At 31.5% G+C, this 25,366-nt stretch overlaps 1 protein-coding gene across 1 annotated transcript; it reads right to left on the bottom strand.

Moving 5' to 3' along the window:
- Positions 1-14,887: 14,887 nt before the first annotated feature.
- Positions 14,888-19,473, bottom strand: LOC145332451 (uncharacterized). The gene is made up of 4 exons (XM_080177440.1): positions 19,388-19,473; positions 18,693-18,801; positions 17,083-17,153; positions 14,888-15,116 (listed from the first exon to the last, which is right to left on the bottom strand). The coding sequence occupies exons 1-4, from the start codon at positions 19,458-19,460 to the stop codon at positions 14,968-14,970; spliced, it is 402 nt and encodes a 133-aa protein (XP_080033566.1). The 5' UTR covers positions 19,461-19,473; the 3' UTR covers positions 14,888-14,967.
- Between the last annotated feature and the right edge of the window lie 5,893 nt (positions 19,474-25,366).

The following is a 25,366-nucleotide window of genomic DNA, read 5'->3' on the forward strand; positions in this document are numbered from 1 at the left end:
GGATCTTCTAAGCTTTCTGGGTAAATTATATCTACAAAGAATAAGCAATATTTATAATTTTATACTTAACAATTTATTAGGGTTTGTAATTGAATTAGTATCCAAAATTTTATTGAAATAATCATTAATACAGATGGATAACATTCTACTGTTTTAGGTTAGATAATATTTTTTCTCGTAATCATTCAAAACTGATTAATATACAGTTTATTAGAACCAGTTCTCATCCTTACGAAAAAATTATGTCTAGCATTGTAATATATCCAGTTTTCTACAAATACAGTGTGTTTTTTTTTATAAGAACTTTTTTGAAAGCAATTTACCCCACTTATAGTTATCAGAATTTAATGAATAATAGCTTATTTTCTTCGTTTTTTAAGGCAATTAATAGAACAACAAAAAAATATTTCAGTTTTTATTTAAAAAGTACAGTAAAATCTAAAGAAGTAGTATCAACTTTTTTTTTATAGCTAGCCGGTCCTTTTAGTAAGTAGTAGATGTAAAATTTTTCATAGAATTCAGATATGCAATCGGTTTTTTTGTAGACCTCTTATTTTTTAAGTAATTTAAATTTTAAAAAAAAAAAATTAAGTCGATTTTAAGGTACTAAAATGCAACAAAAAAAAGAAAGAAAATGGCCATTATGAACAAAAATAGTAAGATCTTTAATTTGACACCTTACTTTTTCAATTCTGTCAGGTAATTATTGAAAAAATCGATTTTTTTAAACCCACGAGAATAAAAACTTTGAACTCAATTTTATCATTTCACAAGTAAAAAAATATGGGTTCATATATACCTTTAGAATCAGAAAAATATTACGAATCCATTGTAAGCAAAATTGAAAAAAAAAGTTTACAATATAGTATATAAACTACAATAAAAGGAATTATATGAAAATATCATATTATATTGTACAGGCAACGTCTTAACTTTTGAATTGGGTATAAAAATGGGAAGGGGGTATAGAGGGGGTAAAGAGGGGGTAAAAAAGGGAAGACGATAGTGTTGCCAGAACAAAAAATACAATTGGCCATTTTTATATTTTTTTATTTTTTTACTTTTTTTCAATTTTGCTTACAATGGATTCGTAATATTTTTCTGATTCTAAAGGTATATATGAACCCATGTTTTTTATGTCTGTTTGAGAAAATATTTAGGTCTAAAGTTTTTATTAAACCGAGGTTAAAAAAATAGATTTTTTCAATAATTACTCAACAGAATTTTAAAAGTAAGGTGTCAAATTAAAGATCTTACTATTTTTATTCTTACTGGCCATTTTCTTCTTTTATTTTGTTGCGTTTTAGTACCTTAAAACCGACTTAATTATTTTTTTAAAAAACTTAAATTACTTAAAAAATAAGAGGTCTACAAAAAAACCGATTGCATATCTGAATTCTATGAAAAATTTTACATCTACTACTTACTAAAAGAACCGGCTAGCCATAAAAAAAAAAGTTGATACACCTTCTTTGAAAACTTAGGTGTCCACATATAAAAATGGTTTTAGCGCATTTTTCTTTAAAAAATGGATTTTCTGTAGTCGACTTTGGGGGGCCAGTACTCCCTCCCTGGTTGAGATATGACCTTCAAACTTTGATATGTTCTAGTACATGTCCCTAATAGTATCTGTATACATTTTAGCTCTATATCTCAACTTTTAAGTGTTTAGCAGCCATTCTTGCAAAAGGTTGATTATTTGAGCAAAAGAAAAATGCGCTAAAACCATTTTTAGATGTTGACACCTAAGTTTTGAATTTTAGATTTTACTGTACTTTTTAAATAAGAAATGAAATATTTTTTTGTTGTTCTATTAATTGCCTTAAAAAACGAAGAAAATAAGCCATTAATCATTAAATTCTGATAACTATAAGTGGGGTAAAATTGCTTTCAAAAAAGTTCTCATAAAAAAAACACACTGTATAAAATTGTACAATCATAAGATTACACCCAGTTTTTTAAGCCCATGCCTTTGGCATCTTTGAGCTAAAAAAACTGGTTTTAATATTATAATTTTGCATTTTCTATCCGTGGAAAGCTGATTTAGTAAAATGCTAGAAATAACTATACTAAAGACCGTTTGACATACCCCCCCCCCCCCCTCCCTTTCATCCTAGTCAAATACTGGTGAACCAAAAAGATAATCAAATCTGAATAAAAAATTATGGGAAAACGATTTTTAACTTTTTTTCTCTTTTAAAGATTGTTTTTGATAAAACAACAATTTTTAGGACAGCTGCTGACCTCCAGTCCTATGGATGTAGCTAAATACATGTTAAAGATGAAAATTTCCCTCAAAAGTATACAAAAATGTTTTGATGTGTTATAAAAATCTATTTTAAAATCATGATTTTGTGGATGATGGCCTTTAAGATGCTCCAGTTGGTTGTGATGGTGAGCCAAATGTTATCAAAGTGCATGCCCATGGTGACAACTTATATATTTAACTATGGTCCAATTTTTGTAGGTATAGCAGCCTCCAACCAATCAGTATAGAAAAGAGAAAAATTGTAATTTTAATTGCTCCAATTCATAAGATAAATACAAAAGTTTTTAGAAGATGGTTATATTTTTTGTCAGGAGGCTCCATTGGAGGCTGCTATGACTACAAAAATTGAACCATAAGTTAATAGACAAGTTATCTTAATTGGCATGATTTTTGATAACATTTTGCTCCCTATCACCACCAGTAGGAGCATCTTAAAGGCCATCATCCTCAAAATCAAGACTTTAAATTAATTTTTATAACACATTAAAAATCATTTTTTTTATACTTTTGAGGGTAATTTTTTATCTTTAACATGTAGTTAGCTAATGTAAGTAAGGGGGTGTGGTTAGGGTACTTTATTCCCTCTCCCTACCTTAAGAGCCCCTAGAGGCCTCTAGGGGGTGTAGCCACTAGTGATGAATATAGATTTCACCTGTTTGAGGAATAATTTCTAAATCATTTACTGAAGAAAAGTTTGCAGTCAAAGAAAAGTGAGTGTTGATAAGCAACATTAAACATAAAAAAAGCATTTTATCATTTATCTAAAATAACAAGGATGACAACATCCATAAAAAGCGACGCTCTGAAATGGAAGGACAAACAAACATTAACATTTGTAGAGTGTCAGAACTGAATAAACTGAATATTAATGCATATGTCTAATACTATACAAAATTGTAAGTAAATTTGTTGCAAAAATGATTAAATGCATGTTACTGTTTAACTTGATTATAGAGATGCTTCGCGTATAACACTATACTGTAATAGAAATCAGTATTCATTTAATCAGATGAATAGGATGATTTTAACATTCAAAACTTTGTTGTCAAAAAGTAAAAAATCAGTTTGTTTTAAATGGACGTACGGACTTTCTGGTAACGATTATAGAGTTGCTGCACTTTCTAAGTCGTACCTAACTATTTTAGAAATCAGCATTCACAGTTTGAAATCGATAGGACAATTCTAACCTGTTTAAATTAACGAAAAGAGCTATCTGTAACGTAGTGACGGTCGTACGGACGGACCGAACCTAATTATAGAAAAGCTTCGCTTTTAAAAAGACAATAAAAGCTAAAAACAAGGGTGACAACATCCATAAGTAGCAAAGCACAATTATACTCTAAAATATCAATAGAAAACATAAAAGAAAGTTATTTATGATTTAATTGTTTGTTTTAAAAATTGTATTGACACATTCTTGAATTGTGTTGAATTTATGTTAATAATTAAGAGATTTTTAATTTCTATTTAGAAGATTTTTTTTTCCTTTTTGAAATTAAAATAATGAAAGCCTGCAGGAAAATACCGCTCTAACTGCCACACGTAGAAAATAATACCACCAATTTGAAGCCTCCAGCTTCAATAACAAAAAAGTTATAGGCATCTTCAAATTAAATTTTTCCATTACCTATAACTGAAATTTAAAGATTAATATGCAATTTTTTCTAAACTGTCAACTAATGTATATGAGCTATTAACTATATAAGTAAGTCATTTTTATTCTTCGAAAATAGCATTTAGGCTTAAATTTTCGTTTAGTTACTTTATCAACGTAATAAGCGGCTACGGCCTTGGGGGCCTCTAGGAGCACTTGAGGTGGCGTGGTTGGATACGAACCTTCCATTTTTTTAATTTAGTTTCAAAAAGAAAAAGTGAAAAAAAAGTAAATTTTCTCTCCTAAAATAGAAATTGAAACTAAGATATAGCTGGACCTCTAGGGGCGTAGCTGCTACATCTATAATACAAAGTAGAACGATGTTTGTCTGTTTGCTTGTTTATTTGTACCGAAGGATTTCGCTAACCGCTGAACCCATCGGGTTCTCTTTAACAGGGTAGCTTCTCATAGGTCCCGGGAATGTTTATAACTATTTTCGGGGAGGGTACTACCTTCCTCCCAAAAGATATCGCCCCAAAAATTTATATTTTTTATTTCCTTAGACTAAACTTAAAAATGGGGGGAAGGAGAACCCCATCCAAAAAAATCCACCACCCAAAAAAACTTTTTTTTAAATCTAAAAATTGGGTTATCAAATTCGACTATCCCCTCCTCAAGTACCCCTAGAGGCCTCTAGGGGCGTAGCTGCTACATATAATGATATAGTAAATACACGAAAATAAGCCAAACGGTTTTAATGAAGGATAAAAGTTGACTGATTTATCAAAAAAATAGATAGAAAAAAATATTTGTAAAACTAGTAGCTTTCAGTGACTATAATTTTACAGTAACACTAAAGTATTTAACGACTAAGGAAATCACATTTTTAAACCATAACATCCTCCTCTCAATTAAGAAATCTTTGCATTGTTTTATTAGAAACTAGCGGCTTCGCTCGTATCCTCTAGGGGCTTAGTCCCAAATCCCCTGCCATCCACTGCCATCCCCTGCAACAGATAAAATTAACCTTAAAAACATTTCTGACCGAAAAAGAATTTTTATAAATTGAGTTTTAGAACGCGACCACTAAAAAATATATTTGATTACTTATTAATATGCAAAGACGACATTCAAAAATTTTTTTGAATCAGAACTATGGCTTCATGGTGCTCCCTGGAAAGGCCTTGAGGAGCTGAATCAGGAACTTTTGTCCGTTTCAAAATATCTCGTTCCTAGCCTTAGAAATCACTAAAAAACCACAATTTTTTAAGGTTTATTAAGAATTGTCTAATTTGTAGAGGTTTTTTAGATTTTCTCAGGCTAGGAACGAGATTTTTTAAAACGGTCAAAAGTTCTTGATTCAGCTCCTCAAGGCCTTTCCAGGGAGCACAATGAAGCCATAGTTCTGATTCAAAAAAAATTTGACTCCCATTTACAAATAGCTATACAATTGAATGTCTGGTCGTCAGCGGTTTTAAGACTTAGGATAAATTTTAAATCATCCAGAGGTGTATTATATTCATACAAATCATTTGCAGATCCCCGACTTGGCCTCAGAAAAAAAATGTCTAAAATCGACCCACCCTAATATAGAATCTTTCTTAAAGCTATAGAAATATTATCAAAAATTTATCTTATTAATTTACTCTCTTGTAAAACTAAACCTTATTAAAATTTGTGTCACCCTTCCAACATTACGCATGTAGGCGTATGAAATGGCATTATTTTGTCCACTATCGACACATAACTATATGTTCGTTTTGACGGGAACCGAAAGTTATTATAGCGAAACTACTCTATATATGGTTTACTTTTTGCACATTTTTCTTACGGCTGGAAAAATCTCTAAAAATAAATAATTTTTAACAGTCACTGCAAAAAGTGAAAAAAATAAGGATGGCAACATACATAAAAATAAATGGGTATAGTCCCTTTCGTGGCAACGCACCTTAAGGGGCGTTTCTTCGTATCTTCACAGTAGCTTTTCTCCTATTTCTAGCCACTGCGGGAGCTCTAACACTGCGGGGCCAATTGCTTAACCCTACGGGGCCAGTTGCCCAACCCAGCAGGGCAATCACCTAACCCAATATAACCAAACCTAACCTAAAATAACCTATCAAAGGCCATTTTTAAAATACGACGAATCGCCCCTTAAAGAGCGTTGCCACAAAAGGGACTATATACAAATAAATGAATTATACAGATTTTGTTTCAGGGTATGTATATATTTTATAAGACTTTATTATAGAGATGTTTTTCAAATAACATTAAACATTGTTATCATTATTTTAAAAAAAATAGACGAATATGAGAATCATAACGTATAATAACTTGTCAAAATTAGTTGAAAATCAACATGTTTTAAAAATATTTGTACAAACTTTCTGATAACGATTATAGAGTTAGAGCTAATCGTTAGAAATCGTACTTAACTATTACAGGAATCATCATGCCAAGCTAGAAATCTATCAGACAATTCCACCCATTACAGACATACTGACGAAGACCCTAATTATAGAAAAATACGGATTCCCAGGACGGTTTCAGGCTGTTTCTTTTAAGATTTAAGTCTGGGTATGATATATAAAGCTATTTTCTCATTGTAAATCGCTGAAATACTGATTCATAGGACAATTAAGTACATTGGTATAAGCGAAGCATATCTATAATCAAGTCCTAAAATGTAAGTATGTCCTTAAACAATATTTTGTATTTAAGCAGTTTTTCAACAAATTTATATTGTGATTATTCAGCTCTGACACTATACAAGTGTTAATGTTTGTCGCTCATATAATTTCAGAGCTTCGCTTTTATTGATGTTGTCATCCTTGTTGAAGTAGAATTAAGTCACACATGATTAGCAACTTTTGTTCTTGATAAACCAATTGTTTCAACACCTTTCACTCAAATCATTGATGAAATACCAGGGATCTAAAGGGATATGACTATGGCCGGTAATTGATGTACAGTACATCCCCAATGATGATAAACGAACTTACTCCATTCTGTAAATTTTTACAATTAGTGAAACAACCAATCAAAATTAACTAAATTTTCGAAAGTTGTAAAGCCAACAAATAAGAAACATTATTATAAAACTTTGGGGACTAGAGTAATAAAAACAGCCTATTGTCCCCTCTCTCTCTCTGCAAAAATTTAGTGTAGGATAGGTCAATAAAAATCAAATACAACAACTTGTTAATTTGAACGGTGGCTCAACAGGGGTTTCCAGGGGGGGGGGATGATCAGTGAGTGGAGAAAAAGTGGGAAAGGCCGCTTGGACACACAAAATTACCCCTTACAATTAATGGTTGAAACGATGGGACACTCTACATAAAGGACCAACTAATCAAAATTATTAAAAGTCCCCAAAGTTGGAAAGCCAACAAATAATAAAACGTTGGGTACCAGTGTAATAAACAGCACAATGACCCCTCTCTCCCTGGGAAGGTCGTCTTGACATCCCCTCCTATAGAGACGTCCAAGCTTTTTTTATTTTTAGTGGATAAACTGAGGAGTTTCAAAAGTTTAAGGAGGATAATCTAATGTAATATTTTATATTTAGTTGAGTGTCCAAACGTTTCAACCACTAATTGTAATCTACATTTTGTAATCTAATTTTGTGTATCAATATTGGGGATGTACACTAATACATCGGCCATTGTCTTATCCCTCCTCTCCTTCACATTCAGATATTGTGCTTAAATTTTATTTTTTTGTCTGGTTTTAGGCTACTTTAGTACTCCCGACATGTGAACGACCCCCCCCCCCCCGAGACTCAAGGGCAAAACTGTTAGCTCATAATAGGGACAAGCGAAGCTTTTACATAATTAGGATAGCTCGTACGTCCGTCCGTCTGGAACAGGTAGCTTTTTCGTTAATTTCGGCTTGTTAGAGTTGTCCCATCGATTTCAAACTTTGCATGGTGAATCCTGTAATAGAAAGGTACTATTTAGAAAGAAACTCTAATAGCGTTACCGGAAAGTCCGTAGGTCCATTTAGAACATGGTGATTTTTAACTTTTTTGACAACAAATTTAAATGTGATATCATTATCAGATTGATCTGATTTTTGGAATACTGATTCCTAGGACAACAAAGTACAATGATATGAGCGAAGCATATCTACAATTAGGTTCTAAAATATTAGTATGTCCTTAAAAATTATCTCTTTTTAAATTAAGCAGTTCTGCAACAAATTCACTTACAAATTTGATAAATACTTATACATTTATATTCTGATTATTCAGTTTTGACACTGTACAAGTGTTAATGTTCGTTTGTTCTACCGTTTCAGAGCTTCGCTTTCATGGATGTTGTCATCCTTTTATGTTTTAGGAGAAATAAGAAATATTTATTTTGGTAATAATTAAAAACAATATTTGGGAAAAATTTCTTAAATTGCTAGCAGACTTAACAATATACCCCACATTTAATAAACCACTTGGGAGGGAGGGGATATTGCGTTGTAAATTACACTGGTACCCAAAATAAATGGCAGAACCATAATTTTTTTTGTATTTTTAATTACCTCCTTTGGGTAAAGCCCCTAGAGAATAGGGGCGAAGCCGCTAGTTCAATAAAAAGGAGAAGATTTGGGGGGGGGGGGAGAAGGTGTTACACTACCAAAAAAATGATTTTGATAATATTTGTTTTTCATTTGCAAAATCTCAATTCAAAATATCAAAATTAATTTACCCAAATATTTTATATCAAACATATTCATTTATTTTATACAATCCTAGCAGCTACGCCCCTAGAGCACCTGAGAGTGGGGAGGGGGGTCAACTCCCCCTCAAATCAAAATTTTAGTTTTTAAACGAAAAAGTAAAAAAATGTAATTGGGGTCATATTTCTCTTGGGAAGATAATGGTAACCTCCCACAAAATAGTTATAAACCTTCCCAGGACCTATGAAAAGCTACTTATAAAGGAGAACCATATCGATTAAGTGGTTAGCGAGATCCTTTGGTACATCCTGGAAGTAGACTTCCCCAGTTTTAATTGTAGTTTTAACAAGAAATGGAAAACTAAATTTTTTTAAGGGGGTATCCTCCCTCAAAATAGTTATAAACCTTCCCAGGACCTATGAGAAGCAAATTGTAACCATATCGGTTCAGTGGTTAGTAAGATCCTTTAGTACACAGACACACAGATAGAGATCCTTTTACTTAGGATAGATGGACAGATAGATAGTTTAATATAAATTTAAAATGAATACGTGAAGAAAAAAAAGATAGATAGATAGATTAGATAGTTTGGTATTAGCAGGAAGGAAGAGAACTTTGGACTTTTATATTTACGTTCTTTCATTTACTAAAAACTTTGGGTACTTATATGAAATCTCTTAGTGTCCAATCTACAAAAGCAGATATTTTGTTTAGTACAACTAAGAGTGTACATCAATTTATCGTCTATTGTCTTATCCTCTAAGATCCCTGATTAAAGGTCAAAATTAATCCAATTAATCCTGAATATAAATGGATATAAGATATGCGTGGATATATTAACAGTGGGAAAATTGTCCTCAATTTAGGTTGTTATCATGGACTTCGTTTATTGGTCAGTTCGATCATCCAGTAGAAGGGGAGGGGATCGGATAAACGGACATCATTATCACAGACGGCTGGGAGCATCAATTTATTAGACTACCAGAAATTCTGGTGTAACATCCAAGTAATTGTATATCGATTATTACTCCTAACTTTCTCCCCCACAAAATTTTGATTAAGAAAGACAAATAACTTTTGTTGATAGCTTAGCATTTATACACTTTTACTTATCCGTCTGATTTCCTAGAGTAACTATCACGGACGTTTTCCCTTAAATTGCCTTGTTTAGCTTAAATACCCCAAAAACAAATATTTTTTTTTTAAAATAAAAGGTAGTTTTTTTAATTTGTTTGTTTGATTTTAGTCAGGCAAGGTTAGGTTATATTTGGAAGCTAGGTGCGTTTACGGCTTCCGCAGGAGTTAGGAATTGCACATTTTTTTCTAAAAAGTAGGGGGGTTCGATGTTCCAGGGGTAATTTGGCGTTTTTTAATATATTTTTAGATTCGAACCTGTTTCTTTTTTTTTTGACAAATTTTTGCTTGGTTATCAACACATTTATCATCCTTGTTTTGTTTTTTTTGTAGCGAAGCTCCTCTATAATTAGGGTCGGACCGTACGTCTGTCCGTCCGTAATAGACAAAGTAAGAGAAACGTTATTTTCTCGGCTCCTATTCAAAATACACAACTGAAACTTTTTGTCAACAATCCCATCATTAAGGAGCTTGATCAACTAAAATACATCCATGGCGGTCGGACTGCTTTTTAGCAGGTTTTTGTATATATTTATAAATGTCAATCATCTTACAAAATAGGAATAACAAATAAATCAAAAAATATAAGATGAAGGTTTTGTGGTTTATTTGTTAAATAATCCAATCTTAATTCAAACAAATTCTCTTTGAATATCTTTTTTGAATTCCATTCCATGATTTTTTTTCATTTCTACTAATGGATGTTGTCATCCTTGTCTTTTCTTCTTTTAATTACGCTCATGTCTGTCTGGTATTTATCAAATTAAGGGCTGGTTCTTTAAACCTTAAACTTTCTATAAAAGTAACTGGATAATTGTCTATCTGTTTGTCTGTACTGAAGAAACTTGCTAACCGCTGAACCAAAATGGTTCTCTTTTACAGGGTAGCTTCTCATAGGTCCTGGAAAGGTTTATTAAATATTTTTCTATTTACTTCTCAAATTAAGGGACGGTTCTTCCATAGTTCCCAATTTTTTATAATTACGTTTTCCTATTCGTTGGCTTAACATGTTTGGGGACTTTACTGATTTTTTTTTATTTGGTTTACTTAGTTGATTGTTCAAACGTTTCAAGCACTAATCTAGAAAAAGGGTAATTTTGTGCGTCATCATTGGAGATGTATCTCAATTTATTTGCCATTGTCTTATCCCTTTAGATATCTGGTTGCTTCAAACCTTAATACCATAATATCACAGTATAGTTAGTTATCGCATCATTTTAAAAACAGCTTTCCGAGGATATTAAAATGAAAAATTATTAGATTTGAACCAGTTTTGTTAGCCCCGAAGACGTAAGGACAGTCCCTTGTTATAGAGCAGCTACGTTAATAACAAATATTATTGAAAATACAGAGTTTTTTTAATGAATTAAAAAGTATTACTTTTAAAGTTATGTTTTCGATAAAATTACCTTGAAATTTGGTCTTAAGCAATTAATATTATTTAAATAAACTGATTTTAAAGCATAATTTGTTAAAAACCAAGAATATTTTTTTTTTGGGGGGGGGGTAATCTAAATTTACCTCTGCCAACAGATTTCAGGGGGGGTAATTAACCCCCCCCCCCAAGCAAATTTTACCCCCGGGGTAAAAATTTTGGGGGGGGGTAAAAAAAATTTGCGGCGCGCTTTACCCCCTCCCCCCCTTAAAAAATTGTTACCCCCCTACAAAAAAAAGCTTGGACGTCTATGCCCCACGCATATAAAATGAGATATTAATATTCAATTTCTGACAGGAATAAGTGGGTTAAATTAAAAATAATAAAAAAAAATACTGTATCTAAATATATTTGTCTATAAATAATATAAGACGAATATACGAGCATACCTAAGGTTTATAGTAGCTTCGCTATTAATGATTATTGTATAATTATAACATACCTACTTCCTGTGTATTATATAGTAATAGGCGTTTATAAGGGGGGGGCCGGGGGGGTGTAAATCTACTAAAGGGATAAGACAATAGCCGATAAATTGATGTACATCCTAAATGATTAAACACAAAAATTACCCTTCTTTAGATGACAATTATTGGTTGAAACATTGGGACACTCAATTAATTGAACCAAGCAATCAAAATTCAATAAAATTCCCCAGTTTTGTTTAAAGCCATTGAATAAGAAAACGTTATTATAAGACTTTAGGGACTAGTATAATAAACAGCCCAATGTCCCCCCCCCCCACACTCCCTATATAAAATAATGTACAGCTTATTGGTATGTATTATTTACCAGGGAGTAAGGGGACATTGGACTGGAAATTACACAAATCCCCAAAGTTTTGTAATAATTAATTATACGTTGGCTTCACAACTTGAGTGACTTTAATGAATCTTGATTGGTTGGATCATACAATTGAGTGTCCAAACATTTCAACCACTAATTGTAATCTACAGAATTTGATGCATAATCATTAGGAATGTACATTGATTGTCTTATCCCCTGAAATCCCTGTATTGGCATGAAGTATATACCAGGAAGGGAGGGGATATTGGTCTGGAAATTATACATGATACTGGTATTCCATGTTTTTCATACATTTGCTTTGGGTACTTTTAATAAATCCTCGCGGCTTCGCCCCTAGCCTCTAGGGGCTTTACCCCAAGAGGTAATTTTAAAAAAGGTAATTTATAAATAGATTGGTTGGGTCAAACTAGCCGTTTACAATGTTTTCAACCATTAATTTTAATTTATTCAGAAGGGTAATTTGTTTATCATTTCTGGATATGTATATTAATATTTTGTCCATTTTCTTATTCCTTGTGAGAAAGGGGACATTGGGCTGTTTATTACTTTAGTCCCCAAAGTTTTATGATACAGTTTTCTTATTCATGGCTTTTGGTATCTTTATTAAATTTTAAATTCTTGGTTTATTATAAGATAATTAAAGTCCCTCAACAGATTATGACGTCATACGATAGAATATCCAATGAGAGGCCAGTATACGCTGTAATTGACCAATGGTAAAATTGATGCTGGCCTCTCATTGGTTATTTTATCGTATGACGTCATAATCTGTTGAGGGACTTTAATCATCTTCGTTTATTAAGTTTAGTGTCCAAACATTTCAACCACTATTTTAATCTACACTAGAATTTTTTTTGTGTATCAAATCCCTTTAAATGCCTGATATATACTATCTTGCCTTTGGTTGTATATAAATCACTGTCAATGAGAGGATATGCAATGCAAGAATTATACATTTATCTTTCTTACAATCAGTTATTAGTAACAAACAGAGAGAGAGAGGGAGAGAGAGGGAGAGAGAGAGAGAGAGAGAGAGTGAGAGAGAGAGAGAGAGAGAGAGAGAAAGAGAGAGAGAGAGAGAGGACAATGGGCTGTTTATTTCACTAGTCCCCAAAGTTTTATAAATACATTTTCTTGTTCGTTGGCTCAACAACTTTGGGGGCTTATTTAGTTGAGTCATAAACTTAAAATTTTTATCTGAAGAAGTAATAATTCTTAATTGGGGATGTACATCAATTTATCGGTCATTGTCTTATCCCTGTAGATCCCTGAGTAGCAAAGCAACTATATAATTGACTTTAGTGTTTCAATTTGTTAATTGACGCGCGAAGCGTGCAAATATTTTTTTGACATCCCTCTTAAGTTTCAGAGATTTATGCTTGTTTTACCTTTACATCCCCCTTGACTCTATTAGGAGGGTGTAGAGATGTGTTGGGGAGGGGGGGGGGTGTAAATAACACCCTTATTTTGCTTGGAGGGTGAATACACCATCTTAAACTCCCATTCTGCAGGCCTCTGTATAGATTATTAATGACGGTTTGATTCCTTTTTAAAAGCGAAGCTTTTCTATAATTAGGGTTGGTCCGTCCGTACGTCTGTCCGTCCGTCACAAACGGATAGGTTTTTTCGTTAATTTAGGCATGTTAGAATTGTCCTATCAATATTAAACTTTGCATGGTGATTCCTTTAGTAGTTAGGTACGATTTAGAAAGCGTAGCAACTCTATAATCATAACAAGAATGTCCGTACGTCCATTTTTAACAACAAATTTTTATGTGATCTAATCATACAATTGATCTGATTTTTGGTGTGTTGATTCGTGGAACAACAAAGTATAAGCAAAGCAACTCTATAATCAAGTCCTAAAAATGTAAGTATGTCCATAAAACAAATTTAAACAAATTTACTTACAATTTTGCTCCAAATCTAATACATATATTCTGATTATTTAGTTCTGACACTATACAGGAGTTAATGTCCGTTTGTCCTACCGTTTCAGTGCTGCGCTTTAAGGATGTTATCATCCTTTTTTAGTCAATTTCTACATACTTTTGTTTCTTAAAATTTTTGTGGTATCACTTTTTAAAGTAACACTTAGCTCTTATCGTTAATTTAGGCATGTTGTTTTATAGATCTCGAATGTAGCATGATGATTCCTGTAATAGTTAGGTACGATTTAGAAAGCCTAACAACTCTTTAATAGCAACCCTAATGTCCGTACGTTCATTTAAATCACACTGATTTTTAACTTTTTTGACCACAATTTTTTATGTGATTTAGATATCCTATAGAATTGATTTTTGGAATACTGATTTCTGTAACAACAAAGAACCATGTTTTTTTCTATGCATATCCTACGCCTTTCAACAGTATCCTGATTATATGCAGTCTTGCAACAAATTTACTTACAATTTTGTTTAGACTTATTCATATTCGTTTGTCCTACAGTTTTAGAGCTTCGCTTCGCCATTGATAAAGAAATAATTTCCAGTTGTCCTAAAGATTATTTATTTGTGATCAAATTTGCTAATTGACACTTTTTTGATGATTCCTTTAATTGATAAGCATCTGCTTAATATACTACTTTTTTCGCCGTTTGATTTCTCAAAAAATATTTGTATTATTCAAATACTTTTTTCTTTGTATGATTCGCTACTTAAGGATGTTGTATTCCATGTTTATCCTTTAGTAACAATAATTGTGTAGAATCTACCCTCATTATAGAGTAGCTTTATTATTTATCCCTATTCATTATTTAGATGTATCACTTCATTAAGTATATGAAAATCTAGTGCACCAACCAAGTAATAATATATCGAATCTTTTACCTAAACCTGTCTTTCATGGGTTTTTGTTTACACTAAAAACATACCTCTATCTTTCATAGTCGCTGAGAAAATCTTATTTGAGTGTTGTGACTTGGTCCGACGGATATAACTAGTTATAGAGTAGCCTTGCTTCTAATAATAAAACAATTGAAAATAAAGTAAAATTTATTTTTCTAAAATTTTCTAAAATTTGATGTTTAAAAAATTTTGTTCTTTAAAATTATTGAATACATTAAAAATGTAAATAAAAAGTTGTAGATAAAACAAGAACAACTGCACCCATGGTTGTTAATGATGTTGTTAGAGTTGTTGCACCATTACATTCATCTGACATACAGTGGCAGAGGCTTCCTCTTGCCTCGGTGTTCAGATACTGTTCATCTACATAGAATAAATATATATATATAGATAGATAGATAGATAGATAGATAGATAGATAGATAGATAGATAGATAGATAGATAGATAGTTAGATAGATGGATAGATAGATAGATAGATAGATAGATAGATAGATAGATAGATAGATCAGGGATAAGGGATGGGAAACGTAGGAAAATATTATTTCAGGCCTATTTCAAGCCTAGGCCTATTCCTAGCCTAATAAACCAGTTTTGGGATAGCGCAGTGGTTCGTATAAAATGCTAATGAAAAAGCTGTGTGTGTGTGTGTAGATAAAGTATAGAATCAAATTCAGGTAGCTAGTTTAAAGTAAAAAACATAACTTTTTATAAACCTATATATTAATGGCTTTTGTAAAAATGAAGTTTTTTCTCTCCCAAAATTTTTTATCTTTTACTTTGGTAATTTGAACTGTCAGAAAGCTATCGTTGGGTTTCCCTCAGACAGATTTTAGTTTGTATTATTTGCATTTTTATTAATGAGTAAAAATTTTATTGGAAAATTTCATTGCTAATTAAAATTCAAAATAAATAAATAAATATGCACTTGGGTAACATTCTATCAAGTTCTTTGGATACTATACTGGATATAATGTAATGATATATCTGTACTGTGTTGTATTGTACAAAAATTAGGGTGAAGGTGTTGTATCAGTTCCGTACTAAATTTTTAAAATTCAAAATACAACATCTAATTTATAAACTACCAAATGAAAATTCGTAGCTACCTTCTTTCCAAAAAAATAATCCCGTTATTTTTGTTTTTTCTATGTGGCCCTTTTTTAATGTTTAACTCTAAGCAGATTTAATAATTAAACTAATGTGATCTAACACCATTTATATTTATTTTTTCGTAGCAGACGAAATCATTATTTTTTCTATAATTGTCTGCTTCTAAAATTTCCGCCATCTGTGATTTGGGCTTGTTTTGTATCAACCAATCACCAATTGGCTCCGCCAATTGGTGATTGGTTGATACAAAACAAGCCCAAATCACAGAACACTATTGGTTTAGAGCGGTAGCCAATATGAGCCGTCCGCCAGTAAGGTCATTAAATTAGGCAAATGGTAAAAGTTGCATGATCCCTTTCAAAACCAGGCCGAGACCTAATTTATGGCCAGGTTTCCTATCCCTTATCCCTGAGATAGATAGATAGATAGATGGATAGATAGATAGATAGATAGATAGATAGATAGATAGATAGATAGATAGATAGATAGATAGATAGATAGATAGATAGATAGATAGATAGATAGATAGATAGATAGATAGACATATAGATAGATAGATGGATAGATAGATAGATAGATAGATAGATAGATGGATAGATAGATAGATAGATAGATAGATAGATAGATAGATAGATAGATAGATAGATAGATAGATAGATAGATAGATAGATAGATAGATAGATAGATAGATAGATAGATAGATAGACATATAGATAGATAGATGGATAGATAGATAGATAGATAGATAGATAGATAGATAGATAGATAGATAGATAGATAGATAGATAGATAGATAGATAGATAGATAGATAGATAGATAGATAGATAGATAGATAGATAGATAGATAGATAGATAGATAGATAGATAGATAGATAGATAGATAGATAGATAGATAGATAGATAGATAGATAGATAGATAGATAGATAGATAGATAGATAGATAGATAGATAGATAGATAGATAGATAGATAGATAGATAGATAGATAGATAGATAGATAGATAGATAGATAGATAGATAGATAGATAGATAGATAGATAGATAGATAGATAGATAGATAGATAGATAGATAGATAGATAGATAGATAGATAGATAGATAGATAGATAGATAGATAGATAGATAGATAGATAGATAGATAGATAGATAGATAGATAGATAGCTAGATAGAAAGATAGATAGATAGATAGATAGATAGATAGATAGATAAAAGTGTACCTTCTTTACACTCATCAGCCTCAAAGACTCCACAGTCTCGTACAATTACACGTTTACCAGTCTTATCGAACCTATTCATATAGATAGTTTAGTAATCCTCATAATACAGTAACAGGATTTGTGTGTGTTTGTACCGATGGATTTTGCTAACCGATAAACAAATATGGTTATTTTTTTCAATGAAACTTCTCTTAGGTCCTGATAAGGATTAAATAATTATAGGTGTAGGGCACCACCAACCCTCCGAGAGAAACAATTTAGAAAGCGTATCATCACGACAATCATCAATACAAAGTCTTTATATTATACTAGCGGCTTCGCCCCTAGCCTCTAAGGGCTTTGCCCCAAGAGGTATAATTAAATCTTCTATTACCTACCCAGCCGTAATAAAAATGCGAATGGATCGCAAATTTTCGAGAAAAAATAGCGAATTCGCAAAATTTGTAAAAAAAAAAAAAAATTAAAATTGGGAGGTCTTTTTGGTTTTTGGGTGGGTTGGGGGTGTCCCACTCCCCAAGAAAAAAGCCTAAAACCACCATAACACCAGTAGGTATATTACATGAAGAGTAGAATCCGATTGGTTCAGTGGTTACCGAGATCTTAAGGGACAGACAGACATACATTATTTTACTTTGTATTGTAGATTATATATTCCATGCATATTTGGATACCAGCATTTTACATGGTTTTTTAATGGTGATTAATATAACGATTTGGCACCATGCAAAGAGCAAAGTATATCTTTACGCAGGTCTAAGTTAATTTAATTGGAATATTATTTTGTTGAGCTTAACTTAAGATTAAGCTTTGGTCAGATATCCGGCCATTTTCAATATCCGGCCGGATACCGGATATTGTAACTATCCGGATACCGGATAAACGTTAATTTGCCGGATATCGAATGTTGGTCAGATATCCAGCCGGAACCGGATATCCGGCATTATAAATCATCCGGATATCCGAACAAAAAAGGATCCGGCCCAACCCTATTAAAGATGTTATCCTTGTTTTCATTATAAATGCACATTGAGCTTAGGTTTCCACTTCTAACATTTTTACAAGCACTAGAAAGTTTTATCGATTCCCAAGAGATTCCCAAACGGACATTAACACTTGTATAGCGTCAGAACTGAATAATCAGAATATAAATAAATAAAAATCAAAGCAAAATTGTGAGTAAATTTGTTGAAAAACTTTTTGATACAGGATAATGTTTATGGACATACTTACATTTTTAGAACTTGATTATAGAGTTTCTTTGCTTAAAATATTGTACTTTGTTGTCCAAGGAATCAGCATGCCAAAAATCAGAACAATAGGATAAATATATCACATAAAATTTGTTGTTTGAAAGTAAAAAAAATCAACATGTTTAAAATGGACGTACGGACATTCTGGTTATAATCATAGAGTTGCTACGCTTTCTAAATCGTACTTAACTACTACAGGAATCACCATGCAAAGTTTGAAATCAAAAGGACAATTCTAACATGCCTAAATTAACGAAAAATGCTATCCGTCTCGGACGTAAGGATCTACCCTAATTATAGAAAAGCTATGCTTTTAAAAATGTTTATTGTTCTCATGTAAAAAGCCGTACATAAACTTACCCATCAAATTTGAGACAGGATTTGTCACATTCAATAAACACCCCCTCATCAGAGTCATAGGGGAGGTCACACAGCCCCATCCGGCCACAGTAATGGCACTTTATACCCCCTACAAAATAAAAAAAATAAAGGAGTTCTGTCTATCTAACTATCCATCTAGGGGATATGGGGGGGTGTGGTAGGGTGAAACAAACCTCTTCAAGTGTCATTCGAGGCTTATAGGGGTATAGTCGCTAGTTAAAGATATAATACCACAAATCTATTAATTCATACATCTTCTGTCTATAAATCTATTTCTCTAACTATCCATATATCTATCTATCTTTTTATCTATCTATCTATTTATCTATCTATCTATTTATCTATCTATCTATTTATCTATCTATCTATTTATCTATCTATCTATCTATTTAGCTAACTATCTATTTATCTATCTATCTATTTATCTATCTATCTTTCTATCTATTTATCTATCTATCTATCTATCTATCTATTTATCTATCTATCTATCTATTTATCTATCTATCTAAAACATAACATTCTATTCACTTTATTAATTATCTTAATAGCTATAATTACAGAGATTAAACCACGAATAACTATAAATCTATGTTTCTAACTATCCATATATCTATCTATCTATTTATATATCTATCTATTCTTCCATCTATTTATCTATCTATCTAAAACATAACCTTCTACTTTATTAATTAGCTGAATAGCTATAATTACAGATATAATACCAAGAAATCTCATATTACTTGTCATAGTTCTGAAATATTCAAATTTAAAATTATTTTTATTTAATGGATTTAAGATATACGTGGATATTTGTTTCCAATTTAGCTTGTTAATATAGACCTCATTTATTGATAAGTACAAAGGAAGGGGATGGGGATGGGGTAAATGGGTGGATCATAATTTTGTCAGCTCTAAGTATTACTTTATCAGAGCACATGAAAATCTGGTGCAACATCCATTTAATAATACATCGATTTTCTTGCTTTAGCATTAAAGTGTTTGACACTTGAAATCTTAAAAACAGCTATTATTATCCTATATATGTATACTATGGGTAAAATAAAACAAAATAAGAAAGAAAATAGCCTAAAACCATCTCATGATCTATATGTGTGTTAAGCATCATAAAAGTGGAGAACTCAATCGGTTTTGCAAGATTTTTGTACAATAATTTTTCCAGTATAGCTTCGAAACCGATTAATATCCGCTAGTTAGAACCTGTTCTCAGCCATACTGAAAAATCTTTAATAACATTGTACTATAGACAATTTTCCCGGAATATTAAAATCACATAACTATAACAATTTTAGCCTGGGAGACTTCGGCCCCTCGGCCAATACAATACAAATTGGTTCAAAAACATTTTAAAAACCGCGAAAAGCTATCTATAATATGATAAAAAAAATAACTACTAGAATGATACGTATTATATTAGTTTATTTTAAAGAAAGCTTTGTTTTAACTACTATTTAGTTTCTAGAAAACACTTTGTAAATGTAGGTGTATGGGTGTGAGTATGTATGTGTGTGTGTGTGTGTGTAGTTGGGTGCGTGTGTGTATATGTGTGTGTGTTGTGTGTGTGTGTGTGTGTGTGTGTGTGTGTGTATAGATATACAAGGCTGACAGTAACCATAGACTTTAAAATTAATAATTCATTAGCCATTGGATATTAGATATACATGGATAATTGACAGGGGAAAATTTATCTACAATTTAGCTTGCTCATAGAGAGACCTCATTTATTGGTCTTTTCGTTCATCCAGTAGGAGTGGAGGGGATGGGGTAAAAGGGGTGGGTGGAGGGTATCGTTATTTTAGCCAGCTGCGAGCATCACTTTATCAGAGTACGTGAAAGTCTGGTGCAACATCCAAGTAATAATATATCAATTAATCAGCCACTTTGTAGGAATAGCACGCCATAGATAACTATATATTATTTGATAGGTCGCTAATTTTTATGTAGAGCTATAATTGTTAAGGATCTAAAGGGATAAGACAATGGCCGATAAATTGATGTACAACCCTAATGATGATACACAAAATTACCCCTTCTGTAGATTATAATTAGTGGTTGAAACGTTTGAACCAACAAATGTTAGCAACCAAAATATACAACAAAATTTCAATATATCATCCACGTATTCTAAATCCATGATGGCAGACTACCTAATTCTAAATTTTTCCATGTTTTTTTTTCAATAAACATTTGGTTCTATAAACATTTTACATGTATAACTACAGTACAAAATCGGATAAATTCAGACTTAAACGGATATTTTACATTATTTTTGAAAATTAACTTCACCTGACCAATTGCAGGGAACTAAGGGGTTAAGTTATTATACATTTAATTTGATAAAGCCCCCAAAGTGTGTTGGCCAAATTTATCATGTTAATAAAACATTGGTTACAAGTGTGCATTACAGTCTAATGTCCCCTTCCTCCCTGGACCAATGTAATGAAATTAGATTAACTGAAAATTGATAGCAAATTTCTTCCCTAATTTCCGAAGTTGTACAACAGAAACCCCAACTATTGCAAAAGCTGTTTTCAGCTACGCCGTTCAAAGGGAAAAGCGATATCTATAATACAAAGTAGAACGATGTCTGTCCGTCTGAAGCTTAAGATCTCAGTAACCACTGAACCGATTTGGCTCTACTCTTCAGGGAATATACCTACTGGTCCTGTGATGGTTTTAGGCTATTTTCTTGGGGGGGTGGGACACCCCCAACCCCCCCAAAAAATGAAAAATACCCCCCCCCAAAAAAAAAAAAAAATTTTTTTACTTTTTCTTTTTCTTAGTAGTAAATATTGAGATAGGATTAGGGTGCTATGTACACAATCGGAAACTAGAATTCAGCTGACCTGAAATTACGAGGTCTAATGATAGGACAATGACTGATAACTTGGTATTCATCCCTAATGATGATACACAAAATTACCCCTTCTTAAGTTACAATTATTTGTTGAAACGTTTGGATACTCAACTTAATGAACCAACAAATCAAAATCAATTAAAGTCATAAAAGACCCAACAAATAATAAAAACGTCCGCTTCACCCCATTCGTCTTTTTTACCAATTATTACAACAATTTTTAACTACTATCTATCTATGATACAAAGTAGAATAAGTAACCACTGAACCGATTGAATTCTACTCTTTAGGGAATATATCTACTGGTCCTATGGTGGTATTAAGCTACAACCCCCCAAAAAACGGAAAAATATCCCCCTCAATTTTTTTAGTTAGTTGGTGGTTGCACCAGAGGTAATTAATTTTTCTAAATTACCTCTTGGGGCGAAGCCGCTAGTATATTATATATAAAGTAAAAGATTCGTCTTTTCTAATTTTCGCATTTTACAGTTTCAAAATTACAGTGTAAAATCTTTAAGATTTACATATTATTAACTTGCAAACATATATCTATATCTATCTTTCTATCTATCTATCTATCTATCTATCTATCTATCTATCTATCTATCTATCTATCTATCTATCTATCTGTCTATCTATCTATCTATCTATCTATCTATCTATCTATCTATCTATCTATCTATCTATCTATCTATCTATCTATCTATCTTTCTATCTATCTATCTATCTATCTATCTATCTATCTATCTATCTATCTATATATCTATCTATCTATCTGTCTATCTATCTATCTATCTATCTATCTATCTATCTATCTATCTATCTATCTATCTATCTATCTATCTATCTATCTATCTATCTATCTATCTATCTATCTATCTATCTATCTATCTATCTATCTATCTATCTATCTATCTATCTATCTATCTATCTATCTATCTATCTATCTATCTATCTATCTATCTATCTATCTATCTATCTATCTATCTATCTATCTATCTATCTATCTATCTATCTATCTATCTATCTATCTATCTATCTATCTATCTATCTATCTATCTATCTATCTATCTATCTATCTATCTATCTATCTATCTATCTATCTATCTATCTATCTATCTATCTATCTATCTATCTATCTATCTAATTATCTATCTATCTATCCATATATCTGTTTATTTCTGATTTTTACTATTTGGGGGGTAAAAGTTTTAGAATTTGATAGAAATGTTTATAAAGTTTCTAACTCGAGAGAAATTCCCAAAAATACTATTTTATTTAATACTTATATTTGCAGGAACTTTTGTTTAATGAAACCTTCCATTTTTTAACATTTACAAAACAGAATGATATATTGCATCAAGATCCATGACAGATCTTTATAGAAAATAAATGTCTATAATGAGCTCAAGTTTTCCAAGTAACAAGTGTTTAAAACTCATAGTGCTCCAATAATCCATAATAAACTCTCATTGACCAGAACGATAAGACCCATTATTTTACTGTTTTAAGAACAAATTCATTTTTTTATTTCATGTTGCTATTTGAATTACATTGATCAGTATTAAATTTCTATTCATAAAACAACAAATTTAAATTAATAACATAGTAAATAAAAGAAAACTTAGTTTTAAAATAATTTGATACCAGCGATATGTGCGTAATGTGTTCAGATATTGAACTAAAATTTAACAATTAACTAAACATTTTAACCCTTTCTGGTTGATAATTCAAAATAAAAAAATATTATATAAAATATAATAGATAATTTTTTTAAAAATTTTATAGTAATACAGAGCGTATTTTATATTGTAAAACCAAAAGAAAGTAAATAAAACCTAGCCAATAGTGAGATAATTATATCGAGCTAAGTCTAGTACAACTATATGTAAGAAAATCAAGGATGACAACATCCATAAAAGTCAAGTTTAACGAAACACAACTTTTGGAAAAATTTTAAGTTGAGTGTACAAACGTTTCACACTCTAACTTAATCTAGAGTAAGGGTAATGTTGTATATCATCATTTGGGATATTTAAAAATTTACCGGCCAATGTTTGATCTCTTAGGATCTCTGCAGACAAACGAACATTAAAAAAACAGAGCAACATTGCATTTGATGTTCAAGATTATTTATGAACAATGATTCTGTACGGAATTTCTTGTAATGATTAAAAAGTTCCTGGCGGCACTTTTTAAAGGCGATTTTTTTCTATAATTAGGGTCGGTCCGTCTGAGACAGATAGCTTTTTTCGTTAAGTTCGGCATTTTAGAATTGTCCCATCAATTTCAAACATTGCATGGTGATTCCTGTAGTAGTTAGGTACATTTAGAAAGCGTAGGAACCCTATAATCTTACAAGAATGTCCGTAGGTCAATTTTAAACATGTTGATTTTCTACTTTTTTAACAACAAATTTTTATGTGATCTTATTATCCGTTTGATCAGATTTTTGGTATATAGATTCCTGGGACAACAAAGTCAGGGAGTAAGGGAGGGGACAAATGATCGAATATTCAATTTTTAGGAGTCTCAGACTTTGGGTACTGGCTTAAAGGGAATGTGCAAGAATATAGCAGTTTCTGACTGACTTTGGGTACTAGCAACGGAATGCCGCTACTCGCTTTGTTAGTTTTGAATATAGCAGACAGAGAGTGGTTTAAATATAAAAGTTAAGAATACACAGCACCCCTCCCATACTCTATTTCACTCCCCTCTCCCCCACCTCTCTTTTTAAAGCAGACGATGGGAAAAGTGAGAAGGGAGGTGGGGGCAAGGGGAAAAAACAGGATAAAAAGGGGCATGCAGGAGAGTTCCAGGGAGATTTATTAGTAATTAATTACAGAATGGTTATGTCAGTCTGATATACTTGTAATCTAATCAGCATATGATTGCTTTTTTTCTTGGAACTTTTTTTCTTAGTTTATATTTTTGTAAATTAAATTAACAACCCCTTTACAATTTCCTCCAAATTTTCTGGATTAATCTGGATTTCATAGCCTTTCTTTGAATACTCTTAAATTGAATTAACTGCCCATTGTCCCCTCCCTTACTCCCTGCAACAAAGTACAATATTATAAGCGAAGCAACTTTATAATCAAGTCATAAAATGTAAATATGTCCATAAACGTTATCCTGTATCAAGAAGTTTTTCAACAAATTTACTCACAATTTTGCTTTGGCTCTCATTCATTTACAGGGCATTTAAAAAAAAACTGCGTTTTCCAAATTTGGGAAACAACCATTAGGAGTAAAAAAAAATAAATATATGTTAATATTCTCTAAAAAAAATATGCATCGAAATTGGTACAGGTGTTGTTAAATATCTCTGAAAATAACGGCGGATTTTAAAGCATAAATATTTCAAAAGATGAATATGGTGCTTTTTTCTGGTAGAATTTCATGCCTTAAGGTTAGTTTTCCAAAATTTATTCACTTGAAAACAACATCTTAATACGGCCAATACAATTTTCTACCAATTACACTAAAAATTTCATTTAAAATTCCTCTATTGAAAACAAATATTCAGTTTTTCTTTTTGTATACTTAAGAAACATGATCTTAAAAATTGCTCATGTTTGTAAATCCCCACCCCTCATTTATTCCTATAATCCTTTAATTTGATTGACAGGTTAAGATATAAACTAATAATTTATCCATAATTTGTAATTAAATGCTTTAATAAAAAAAATTCAAACTTCAATAACTTTTTTGTCTTTAGAGATTTTTTTGTCAAATAAAAAGAAGTTTTTTTCTTTTTACTATAACCTACGTTATT

Source organism: Acartia tonsa, chromosome 11, assembly GCF_053477335.1.
Source record: "Acartia tonsa isolate MP-2025a chromosome 11, ASM5347733v1, whole genome shotgun sequence".
Lineage (NCBI taxonomy): Eukaryota > Metazoa > Arthropoda > Copepoda > Calanoida > Acartiidae > Acartia > Acartia tonsa.

Coding starts and splice junctions, on each gene's coding strand:
- LOC145332451 (XM_080177440.1), bottom strand. CDS start 19,460: ATGACAAGTAATATGAGATTTCTTGGTATTATATCTGTAATTATAGCT. Junction 18,802..19,387: donor GCTAATTAATAAAGTAGAAG/GTTATGTTTTAG, acceptor TTTATTTTGTAG/GGGGTATAAAGTGCCATTAC. Junction 15,117..17,082: donor GGCTGATGAGTGTAAAGAAG/GTACACTTTTAT, acceptor TATTCTATGTAG/ATGAACAGTATCTGAACACC.